The following is a 12,618-nucleotide window of genomic DNA, read 5'->3' as shown; positions in this document are numbered from 1 at the left end:
TTACAGCCTTTAGATTTGTGTGACTTATCGTGTAACCGAAATTCAGCGGGTTTCTTTTAGTATTAATGTGAATAACTTCACACTTTTCTTTATTCAGGGTCAACTGCCATTTTTCGCACCATATATATATCTTATCTAATCATTTTGCAAATCCTTTTGGTCATTTGATGATTTTACAAGACGGTAAATGACAGCATCATCTGCAAACAGTCTAAGACGGCTACTGAGATTGTCTCCTATGTCGTTAATATAGATCAGGAAAAATAGAGACCCTATAACACTTTCCTGGGGAGCGCCGGATATTATTTGTGTTTTACTCGATGACTTTCCGTCTATTACTACGAACTGTGACCATTCTGACAGGAGATCGCCGGCCGCTGTGGTCGAGCGGTTCTAGGCACTTCAGTCCGGAACCACGCGGCTGCTACGGTCGCAGGTTCGAATCCTGCCTCGGGCGTGGGTTGTGTGGTGTCCTTAGGTTAGTTAGGTATAAGTAGTTCTAAGTCCCATAGTGCTTAGAGCCATTTGAACCATTTGACAGGAGATTACGAATCCAGTCGCAAACTGAGGTGCTATTCCATAGGCGCGCAGTTAGGTTAGAAGTCGCTTGTGAGGAACGGTGTCGAAAGCCTTCTGGAAATCCAAAAATATGGAATCAGTTTAACATCCCTTGTCGATAGCACTCATTACTTCATGAGTATAAAGAGCTAGCTGTTTTTCGCAAGAACGATATTTTCTGAATCCGTGCTGACTACGTGTCAATAAATCGTTTTCTTCGAGGTACTTCATAATGTTCGAATGCAAAAAAATGGTTCAAATGGCTCTGAGCACTATGCGGCTTAACTTCTGAGGTCATCAGTCGCCTAGAACTTAGAACTAATTAAACCTAACTAACCTAAGGACATCACACACATCCATGCCTGAGACAGGTTTCGAACCTGCGACCGTAGCGGTCGCCCGGCTCCAGACTGTAGCGCCTAGAACCGAACGGCCACTCCGGCCGGCTGGTGAAGGAGTTTCGGAAAATCGTGTTTAATAACTTTTCTTTAGTGGCACTGTCATCAGTGACTTCAGCGTTGTTATCGCGCAGTGCAGGTATTGATTGCGTACGGCCACTGGTGTGCTTTATGTATGACCAGAACCTCTTTAGGTTTTGTGCCATATTTCGAGACAGAGTTTCGTTGTGAAAATTATTGACATTTAATCGTAAGAAATCGTAAGTATGATGGTTTTGTGGTATCTTTAAAGTGACATTGCTTTGAAACAGAATGCTTCAAGTTATAGCACAAAATCAGCGAAAAAAGGCGTTTTTTCCGAATGACACCTCGTTTTTACATCACTTCCCATCAAGTCGAGTCCGTCGCTAGTTCCTCCCACAACAGAAGCTGTTGCTACAGGAACTTTCTGTCATCATTCGAACATACTCTGTAACGGAGTAGGAAAGGAGAGCATGGCCAACGTACAGTCGTCCATTATCTTGTTGAAAGATAACGTCACAAAGACGTCGAAGGCAGGCCACAGCTATCGCCCTTAACGCGTCACAAACGTTACTGCGGCTTTCCAAATTACCGGGCTTGTGAACTAGAGTTGAATGCGTTGTATACCATTGGCAACCCATACCAATGCGCCAGCTGCTGGACTTATATGACGGTGACGAATACAATCTGTCAATGTTTGAAGCCTCTACTGATGGATATGGCCTTCGTGATGCTGTATGAAATTTTGAATTCCGCTGAAAAGACGACGTGGTGCCACCCGTGGCCGACTAACACCGGTGCATCTTCCTCTGTTGCCGCATCAGCATATAGGGAAGCCGTAACAGTTATCGCCATGCTGACAGTCCGTGGTGCTCCAGACGCCATCAAACTGTCCGTGTGGATGTTGATCTTGCTCCAAGCATGTTCATTCCCTTAGTCATGGCATGTGACGTGGCTGTACGATCCTGCACGGTGGAACAGAAAGTATGTCAGTCCTTTCGGGTGCTAGTTGCGTGAGGTATCTGAGACCCTGCACGGCGCTGAGTATGGGTCTCCTGAACCTGTCTACCCCACATGAGCGAAATGGTCGCAGCATCTCTACTAAGGAGAGGAGCAGCATTGTGGAACGATAAAACGCATTCTTGATAAACTGTGATGGAACCTTTGTCGAAGTCTGCAGGTGCTGGTAGAGGTTTCTCTTTCTTACACTAAGTAAACCTGATCCTTTCCCAAATAATCAACATTTAAATTTTAGCAGCTTTTTACGCGCAGCTTCGCCTGCGTACGCTTATATCATGTGTATTGCACACACATATGCCTGATTCTCTGCTGCTTTACCCCCTACAGCTCCAGAGAGAGTGTTAAAAGTATACCAAGTCCACTAACTGTACAAAAAGTGCCAATAGGTCATTTTCGAACATTTTTACGCCAACCCTTCTCATTGCCACCTCCTTCCGTAGTGGCAGAGGGATATGTGACTCCGACAATATTTTTATACAAGTAGTCATGTTCCTAACAAATTTGGTTGAGATTACTCAAGCTGTTTCTGATTTACCCTTCAACGTCACCCTCTTTTCATTCCCAATCCTATGGGATCTATGCGATTCTTAACACTGCAGTACTTTTTTCCAGATAGTAACTAATCGGTAAACCCTCGATTCCATAAAGAATCGAATTCCACCGTATAAAACAGCTTCAAATGTCTGTTTACTTTGCAGCTGAGCTAATGCGTTCTCTGATACGTGGTTCTGAGTACACAAGTCAACGAACTAGACCTGAAGATGATCCAGAGTGATCTAAACATGTAATCTAATTAAAAATGTGCAACTGAGACGAAATAATAAACGAGAATTTTATTAAACATCTGTACATTTCACGTTGGGCATGTAATTGAGAAAAAGTGTAGAAAATGTTTGAAAATATTTTTAAAGTTTGTTGGATGTCGCTCATTATTGTTCACTGGATGAGTATAGTAGACAGCTTCCGCCCCATTTTATGAAAACCTATTTTTCACGCATCTCAGTGTTCCTGATGTCTTGTCTACTGAACTGTATGTTGTAAAACAACATAGTTTTGCAGGTGCATTCATTGGTAGATGATACTGCCTAAGAAACATGCTGCGGATATGGATAGTAGTTAAGAAGTACAAAATTAAAATGTCATAACTGACGTGGTAGTTTTTCACGAATCTCAGGTTTTATGACATCATATCTCGTGAATTATACGTCGTACAGTGACATAATTTTGCAGGCACATATAGAGGTGTACATGGATACAGGCAACAAACTGCCTTATGAATAGAGCTGGTAGTAAAGAAATAATAAATTAAAAGTCATGTTAGATACTGGGGTTTTACTGTATGAACAGCGAAAATGTAATAAGCGATAAACTTTTTTTCATTCTTTATTTTGTGGGGTGCGCCAACAAGAAAAAGACCGGTAAAGGTTTGAAATTATATGTAAATTTGTTGGGAATCGGTAAGTACTCCCATTTTGAAACCTGTAATGTTACAGTCTGGGTATTTACACACAGTGCATTACACTTCTTTTTCAACCCCACCCATTGACAAGTAGGTTGTTCTTATTCTATAGTTCTACTTCCTAATAGCAAGTTATATGTGTACTAAGTTTTGTCGAAACTGATCCAGTATTTTAGGAGGATTGTTAAGATAATTCTCATTTATTCCATCTAAAATGCACATTTTAATTACATTACGTGTTTTCCCGGGTTCGATTCCCGGCGGGGTCGGGGATTTTCTCTGCCTCGTGATGACTGGGTGTTGTGTGATGTCCTTAGGTTAGTTAGGGTTTAAGTAGTTCTAAGTTCTAGGGGACTGATGACCATAGACATTAAGTCCCATAGTGCTCAGAGCCATTTTTGAACATTATGTGTTTAGATCATTTTGGAACATCTTCAGACCTAAGCAATTATGTCAGCAACCAATCTTGTCTACTCAGAACCATATATCAGAGTACTTTCAGTACATGAAATCTAATTAAAAATGTGCATCACTCTGGATCATCTTCATATCTGAGTAACTGCGTCAGAAATCCGTCTTTTCTACTAAGAACCACATATCAGAGTGATGCCAGTACTCTGATATGTGGTTCTGAGTACACAAGATGCGCTACTGGCTCAAGAAACTAGATCTGAAGATGATCCAGAGTGATCTAAACATGTAATCTAATTAAAAATGTGCACCTGAGATAAAACAATAAATGAGAATTTTACTAGATATCTGTCATTTGCTGATGTCACCAACACGATTATATTGACTATAGTGAGGAGATGCTAAACATGCATACATACCTCCAATTTTATAATATACTAACCTTTTACCTTCCGTTTCACCTGCATATGTGTACAGTATACATATTGCCTACATCTCCTCCTCCCCCTCTCTCTTTCCAACTCTTCTCACCTCTCTCTGTTCATCTCTACATCTCAAAACTGTCACTCTATCCTTCTAATTCCACCCCATCGTTTTTGGAGGTAAATGGTTCTTACTTCACAATATATCTTCCAGACAATAGCTAGTATATATACCAAATTTGGCTGGATTCTATTCAGTGGTTTAGGAGGAGATGTGGAACACACACAGACATTAACTTTTACATATGTGTATGATGTGTTAGAGATATAGAAATAACTTTGGGTTCCGAGTGAGAAACCCACTGCATAATCTTTCCTTATAGGCAGAATTTATATGGTATTAAAGGACGTTCTAAAAATGAGACCCACTGAGAGTGCTGGTGTGGGGTATTTTGAACCTTCAAGTCGGACAGCATTGTAGTCGTAAGGAGTTGTTAAGTAGAAGTATATTGCAGCCTTTAAGATCACAGATCGAACATCATATTTGGTCATCGTTGTTGTACAGTCTATACATTCCAGTTTATATGAGGAAAACTTCTGCAGAGATGCGCAGTATTTAAGTGCAACAATACATTCGAGAAACAGACCAATATTACCTTTCATTGGTAGGTAAATTTGACATGTTGATGCACTTTTCGGATAAATGTGTCCACGTCGTGATAATATAATCAACATTCCCTTAATTGCAGGTTTCCTGTTTCAAAATCCGATCCTTTAGAAAAATGGTTAAATTCCATCAGAAGGGAAATTTTCCGACGACAGAAAACTATTTTCTGTGTTCGATGCATTTCGATGGAAGCTGTTTCCTTCAAATTATGTAAATTGTAGATGGCTGAAGGATTATGGTGTTGCATCTACCTGTCGGAAACGTGAACAGAAGAATGTACAAAATTAACTTTTGTAAACCACAGAGTCTATCGTATTATAAATACAGAATTTTAGAGACACTAAAGTGCAAGGAACAGGAGATTTGGCTTGTACGTTTACCAGCACAGTGTCTGCCGTTCAACAAGTGAGCTGTTCATTGTAGAGCACTTATGGGATTGTGGGGCCTAGACGCCGTTACTCCTCCACACTACCTGCATGTGCACTAAAACCCTAATCACTTGGGTGTCCCAACTATGTACTTCTTGTCATTAGGACGCTTGTTGCACGCTGCGTTTCTTTTAATGGCCAGAACTATTATTCTATTGGGTAAAGGTTACTAGACAGTTGTGCTCCCGCCAGAGGTTCGAAGCCTCTCTGGGGCTTGAGAGTGTGTGTTGTTCTTAGCGTAAGTTAGTTTAAGTGGTGTGTATGTCTAGGGTTCTATGACCTCAGCGGTTTGGTTCCTTAGCAATTCACACACATTTGAACATTTGAGATTTGTGTATCGTTTCTGTCAGGTGTTTCACTATCTGCTGGCACGGGAGGTGATCGAACTAAAGTAGACTAAATAAAGTACTGTCGGATGCAGGGTAGCAGCGAGCCTGCTGGCGCTGCTGAACTAAACTAGACTAAATAAACATCTGTCAAATATAGGGTTGTAGCAAGTGTTTTGTCGTTGCTATGCAGGTGTTCAGCTACCTGCTGGCGCGGGAGCTGAGGCTGCCGAATTAAACTAGACTAAATAATCTTCTGTCGGATACAGGGTAGTAGCGAGTGTTGTGTCGTTGCTGTGCAGGTATTGAGCTACCTGCTGGCGCAGGAGCTGGGGCTGCCGAATTAAACTAGACTAAATAAACTTCTGTTGGATACAGGGTTGTAGCGAGTGTTGTGTCATTGCTGTGCAGGTGTTCAGCTACCTGCTGGCGCGGGAGCTGGGGCTGCCGAATTAAACTAGACTAAATAAACTTCTGTCGGATACAGGGTAGTAGCGAGTGTTGTGTCGTTGCTGTGCAGCTGTTCAGCTACCTGTTGGCGCGGGAGGTGGGGCTGCCGAATTAAACTAGACGTCGGATACAGGGTAGTAGCGAGTGTTGTGTTGCTGCTGTGCAGGTGTTCAACTACCTGCTGGCACAGGAGTTGGGGCTGCCAAACTAAACAAGACCAAATAAACTTCTGTCAGATATAGGGTAGTAGCGAGTGTTGTGTCGTTGCTGTGCAGGTGTTCAGCTACCTGCTGGCGCGGGAGCTGGGGCTGCCGAACTAAACTAGACTAAATAAACTTCTGTCGGATACAGGGTAGTAGCGAGTGTTGTGTCGTTGCTGTGCAGGTGTTCAGCTACCTGCTGGCGCGGGAGCTGGGGCTGCCGAACCTGCCGCCGGCCACGTGGCAGCCGGTGCGCGCGCGGCAGCCGCGGTGGTCGCGCGTGCGCTCGCAGCTGGCGCTGGCGCAGTGGGCGGACGGCTGGCCCGTCGTGCTGACGCGCTTCCTGCCCGAGCTGCACCCCGCGCACATCCCGCCGCTGCTGCGCGGGCCCGCGCGACGTCTCCACCCGCCGGACGCGCGCGCCGCCAACGCCACCGACCTGCCCGAACTGGCGCAGTGGTCCGACCTGCTGGTGTTCGACTTCCTCACCGCCAACCTCGACCGCTTCATCAACAACCTGTACAACCTGCAGTGGAACCCGGCCATGATGGAGGCTCCCGCGCACAACCTGGCGCGCGACTCGCGCACCGGCCTGCTCGTCTTCCTCGACAACGAGAGCGGCCTGCTGCACGGCTACCGCCTGCTCGACAAGTACGGCCGCTTCCACGCCGACCTGCTGGCCGCGCTCTGCGTCTTCCGCCGGCGCACCGCGGACGCCGTCAAGCGGCTGGCGGCCTCCGGCGACGTCGGCGCCGCGCTGGAGCGCCGCTTCCGCCGCGCGGGCAGCGCCGCCGACGGCGACGACGCGGAGACCAACGAGGTGGACGCCCTGCCGCCGCTGCCCGAGAAGAGCGTCCAGATCCTCAACGAGCGGCTGCGCCTCGCAGCCGACCACATTGAGGCTTGCGAGCGGAGGTACGCGTAGCACAAGCCTCCTGGGGCTCCCGCCGCACGCTGCCTCGCCGGCTTCTCGCCACTCGACTACTGCAGTCAGAAGCGGGTCTCACAGTCGTCGCAAGACTGTAGGGAGGACGTCTGCTCTCGAAGCACTGAGCGCCTCGGCCACCACTGGACGAACGACGTCTCTTCCAGTGAAGCCAACCCGAGTTGACTCCTTTCTACGACATCCGTGATCACCTCCACGCAAGTCCTGTCATAAGTTTCTGAGATTTCCGATATCTCAGACCTTTTATGTGGCTACCATCAGCATACAAAACAACGAATTCGCCAGTGTTTTACTTGTGATGAACTGTCTGTGTCATCTGGATGCTGGAAAATTCTGCTTCCTTTCGTCTACTTGCTGTGCAATTCTCGACAGAAGAGTCGTGTTATCTCTGCTTGTATGTCAGTGCATGTGTGCAAGAACTGTCCCTCATTACACACATTACAATGTTTCGAGTTTGACAGAGGTAGACTAATGGGAAAGGACAGGTAGACGTTTTCTCTCTACACGAACTTTGTCCCAATACGCATTGATCTGGTGTGGTTACCAGTACGAACATTCGAAAGCAGGCTCTTCCACACTTACAAGTCTCTCTCTGGTTGAAACATTCCAGAGCAAAGGGTACGAATATCTCGAAGTGGAAACGTAAACAGTATAGTAATTATCTACTGCAGCTGTGGTACGCAAAGTCGTAGTGGAAATTTGGGAAAGTATATACACAAGGCATAGATGAGAGGCAGAATTGTTTCTCAATAATCCCTGCCACCAAGGCGCATTCGAAGTGTACGGTTACGCCTCGGTTAGTGGCACGCTCATAAGTTACTGGTACGTGGAAGAGCGCCATTTCAGTGCACTCGGGGCTATGGACAGCCGCTCTTATGTGCCTGACATTCCACGTCTGCATTCTGTTTTCTTGGAGCTACCGACAGGACCAGAAAGCGTGACGCAATACTGGCACTCTTCCAGGCGCTGTGTGGTGGTCCTCCCATTGTCCAGGCCCGCCGGAGAAAATGTCAGGGGTGACCGGAGGAAGTGCGCAAGAGACAATACCGTTTTTCTACGGCGCGGGCGACACAAAAGGACGCCGCCGTGCGAAGGCATACAGCGGAGGCTGCAGCGTCATTAAAACTGTGGTAGGCGCCCGGCGCGCTGCCTCTGACAGGCTTCCATTGTTGACGGCTTGCGGAGACGAGTAGGTCGCCAGCCAGTGGGAGGGACTTGGGGCCGTAGCGAAGAGGCGGCATCCAGCGACCGCTTCCTTGGCGGAAGATATTCGAGTGACAAAGAGAACAAACAAAGAGAGAGAGAGAGAGAGAGAGAGAGAGAGAGGTTATGTGTGCGTTGTGTGCGTGTGAGGCAGAAAGAATCAGTGTTGCAAAAACACAACTACTGTCTATGTAATAAACCAATTACACCAAGTCCGCTAGGCGGAATTAAGGTAGCATCAAATGCTCGGCACAGCACAGTGTGTGATAATATTGTATTCGCTAAGAAAGCTATGTTAAGCATTCGACGTTTTATGTACTAGCTCTTCAGTGGTTGGTAATCAAAAATAATACATGAACGCTGTTTTTGTCAATACAAGTGCCTATCTCCTTGTCTTTCAAAATTTAGCCTCCTCTCTTTCAAACAATTTGTTTATGTACTAGACCAGATGGGTTACTCTTTTACTGTATCTTATCTATAAAAGATACCATACTATTGTACGCTTCACTCTAAATTTTTCAATCCTTCAATCTCGGAAATACTCGGATTGAGTCTAACAGAACTGTTTAAAGTCCTTTATTTTCATAAAGTGTGCAGATAATGACCCTCTTGTCGTCTTCCCATCTCTGGTGTACAGTTAAATAATGACGCCTATTGACGGTTGCAGTGATGGGCAAGATGGTAATGTTTGTAGATTATATTTTTTTGACTGATTGTAAGATATATCTCAAGACTTTTGCATTGCCAACAGATGTTCGAAACTGTTCTGAGGATTAGACTGTAATCTACTTACACTTGTTTCATATACGAATCGTTGATTATAATAAATTTTTATGTTGTACATTATAACGTTCTTGTATAACCTGTTGTCTTTTTCTATTGTGTAAAGTATTGTCTACTTATATGAAACAGTTATGTAAGATACAGAGGAATATTTTTAAAAGAGACTGTGACTGGACCAATCCTTCTCTGAACTGCATTCAACTTTTTGTATTGATGATTGCAGGCAGTGTTTCTGAGAGATCATCTGGAACTTTGCATCAGTATGGTAATGCCTCCTGAGCGATGGTGAACCAAAGTGAGGTTTTACAGATTTATATTTGTAATTTATTTCAAATATACGATTTACCACGTAGTCCTTTGTGTTTCACTGAGATTACCTCCCAGATTATGCCCAGCTTCCCGTCTTATCCTCTGATTGGCCAAAAGCTACAGATGTTGATCCTCTTACTCCTGAAATTTAAATACAGTGTTTGTTCTGTAACTCCATCTATGCATATAGAAAACTACAATAAACAGTGTCGACACAATTATGAAGAACTGCTATAGTAACCACTTAGTCTCTCTGCAGGAAGCGTATCTGCTGCTCTCCTTTTCCTGTCCAAAAGTGTGTGTGATCCTGCTGGTACAGTAATGTGTAACTGGATTTATGGGCTATCCCTGATGTTATTCGACTTATAAATGGACCAAACAGAAAAGAAACTAAGGACAAATATGGAAAGGGAATTAAACATTGAAGAATAAGAAGTAAAAGTTTTACAGTTTGCTGGTAACATTATAGTTCTGTTGGAAGGGAAAACGACTAGGAAGATTAGTAGAACAGAAGAGGTATTACCTTGAAATGAGGTTGTATGTGGCACTGTAGGAGTAAACTGTATATTAGTGGGGTAGATCGGATAACAGATTAAGATGTACGGCATTGCGTTGAGTCATGAAATATCTTTATGGCAGAGCTTGACTAAAAGAAGGGCAAGATGATAGGACCTGTCCAGAGGCATCAAATAGTTTGATTGTGGAGGGGAATAGGGTTGGAAATACAAAGGTTTTAAGAAAGTAAGTCGTTTCAAATGAACGTAGGCTGCAAAAGTTATACAAAAATAAAAATAAAAAAACTTTCCCTAGATAGACTACCATGGAGAGCTAAATGTAACTAGTTTTTTGACTCATGAATACGACAGCAGCAGCGAAAGAAGTAGTCAAAAAGGTAGAGGGGTTATGTTTTCAATAAAATGCAGGATGTACCGTAGTTATTTCAGTAAAAATGTATCTAAAAACTAGCCATTTAAAAGATAACTGAAAACGTGTGTTTAAAGGGCACCCCTGACATTAGTATGAAGTTTTCGCCTAATTGGAACAAATGTACATAGTTGAAATATAGAGCTGTCGATGATGTTCCCACCTAATTGTAGTCAAATTACACCAGTGGCACATGGTTGGAGAATGTGCTACGTGCATGATGGCCCACAGGCACATTTCACTCTGGATATAAGAAAGCATCTAACGTCCCAAAATGGTCGAAAATGAATACGTCCACTGTGGCCTGTGCCTTAATCTCCAAGATCACCTGACCACAGTACTCTGCATTCTTCTCTCTGAGGTTATCTCACAAATGAAATTTGCATCACCCTCGTTGATATGGTTGCAAAACTGGAGCAGCAAACTTTATAGTCTTGCCAAGATCTTCGATATGCTCCAAGGGTTTTTGAAAGAATCCATAACTCATCACAGAGACGAGTACAGTATTCCGTCCAAATGCGAGGACTTCTGGTAGAACATCTGCTTTAGTAAGCACGCCTACGTATTCTTAATCGAAGCCCTAATACTTCAAGTACATTTGTATTAGTCGGGACAATATTTAATACAGAAGTCAGTGGTGGCTCGTAACCATAGGTTCACAGTTATATCGCATACGATTGTTTGCGAATTCGTGTTCACTGGGGCATTGTACCAGTCGCTATCGTATATTTCAACACGCGTCTTTTCGCTATTATTTACGATACACTCTGTGTAATAAGACAGCAAATTTAAAATGTTCACGTGTGGTTCATATGCGTATTGACTCTTTTCGATCATGATCACCGTTTCAATGGAAACACTTGTCGGAACTGTGTAGCTCGTCTTCAATTATGCCTGCCACATGACTCAAGTTATTTTGCCACTGTGACTTGTTTCTCTGTAGAAGAAGCCACAGGACATAAAAATGATAAGACACGCAGTTCACCTCAAGTCGTAATGTTGGAAGAGAATATGTGACCCCAACTTGCTGCATCAACTCAACAAATTTGGCAAGTGATGTATCAGATTGTCTGCCGTCCGTTGTTTTTTTTTTCCCCGTGAGTGCCATCTGTTATGGGGTGACTCACTGGTTGAATGGACTTTTCATCTCTTATGAGGAATTATAGAATGCCTTAACGACATACCCGTAGCTTAACAGTCTGGCGGAAGGCATTTTCTGAATTGTTGTAGGTAAGCTGGTACATTATTATAATAACTGTCTCAAACGTCATCGTAAATATGTTAAATAGTACACAATAAATGTGTCAAGTATTCGTAAACAAAACGTTCTTATACAGCAGCATTGACCTTTTAAGTGACAGAAATGTTTTATCCAGCATAACAATGAGACACGGTACTCTTTGGAAATAATAATCAATGAAACTGCTCAATTTATTATGTACTAGCTGCACTACCCGAGCCAAAATATATTGCATCGTCCATGGCATGAGGACGATTCTACCGATCAAATATAAACAGAGGTATATTCCGTTAAACATGCAGTCTATACAGCAAGTAGAAAACAAATTAATTGGTGATTTGATAAAATATTATTAGTTAAGTAATACAGGTCGTAGTCAAAAGTTACTTGATTTAATAAGGAGTTTTTTTTTATTGTATACACATAACATTTTGAGTTTTCAAAACACTTGCTTACAAACTTGTAGTTTTGTTGTTCGTACTATAAATCATCAAATTTTGAGGTGATCCACGTCGTTAGCACGTGACGTAAAATAGGCCGATACCCGGGTATATTTCTCTTATGAGTTTTTCAAATGTTTCAACGATGTTATACATTTCATTTGTCAGTATTATTTGGTCAGAATTTAGATATCTTGGATATGTGCCTTCTCCTGTTTGTAAAAGGTTTCAACGAATTGTTGCGCTCTATCGTCTCCCGAGATTTGCGTTCTCATATCTGTTGTTAACTTCATTACTTTTAAGTGCTGCCATATGAAGATTTATTTGAGCAGGCCCTTATCTAATCTTAAACTTCCCATTGAACTCCCTTGAGGGTAATAAATGAAATTAAATCATTAGCAGTAAAGCATAAA

At 43.3% G+C, this 12,618-nt stretch overlaps 1 protein-coding gene across 2 annotated transcripts in view; it reads left to right on the top strand.

The window, feature by feature from the left end:
• LOC124544771 (extracellular serine/threonine protein kinase four-jointed) overlaps positions 1–9,644 on the top strand; it is a 1,021,279-nt gene extending 1,011,635 nt beyond the window's left edge. For both annotated transcript variants that reach the window (XM_047123448.1, XM_047123447.1), the window contains one exon: positions 6,545–9,644. In XM_047123448.1, the coding sequence (XP_046979404.1) occupies positions 6,545–7,285 (741 nt within the window). In that variant the 3' untranslated portion in view covers positions 7,286–9,644. The remainder of the gene's footprint in view (positions 1–6,544) is intronic.
• The last annotated feature ends 2,974 nt before the right edge of the window (positions 9,645–12,618 follow it).

Source organism: Schistocerca americana, chromosome 8 (genome assembly GCF_021461395.2).
Source record: "Schistocerca americana isolate TAMUIC-IGC-003095 chromosome 8, iqSchAmer2.1, whole genome shotgun sequence".
Lineage (NCBI taxonomy): Eukaryota > Metazoa > Arthropoda > Insecta > Orthoptera > Acrididae > Schistocerca > Schistocerca americana.
Note: the sequence above shows the minus strand (reverse complement) of the source record. Positions and strands in the feature narration are given on the sequence as shown.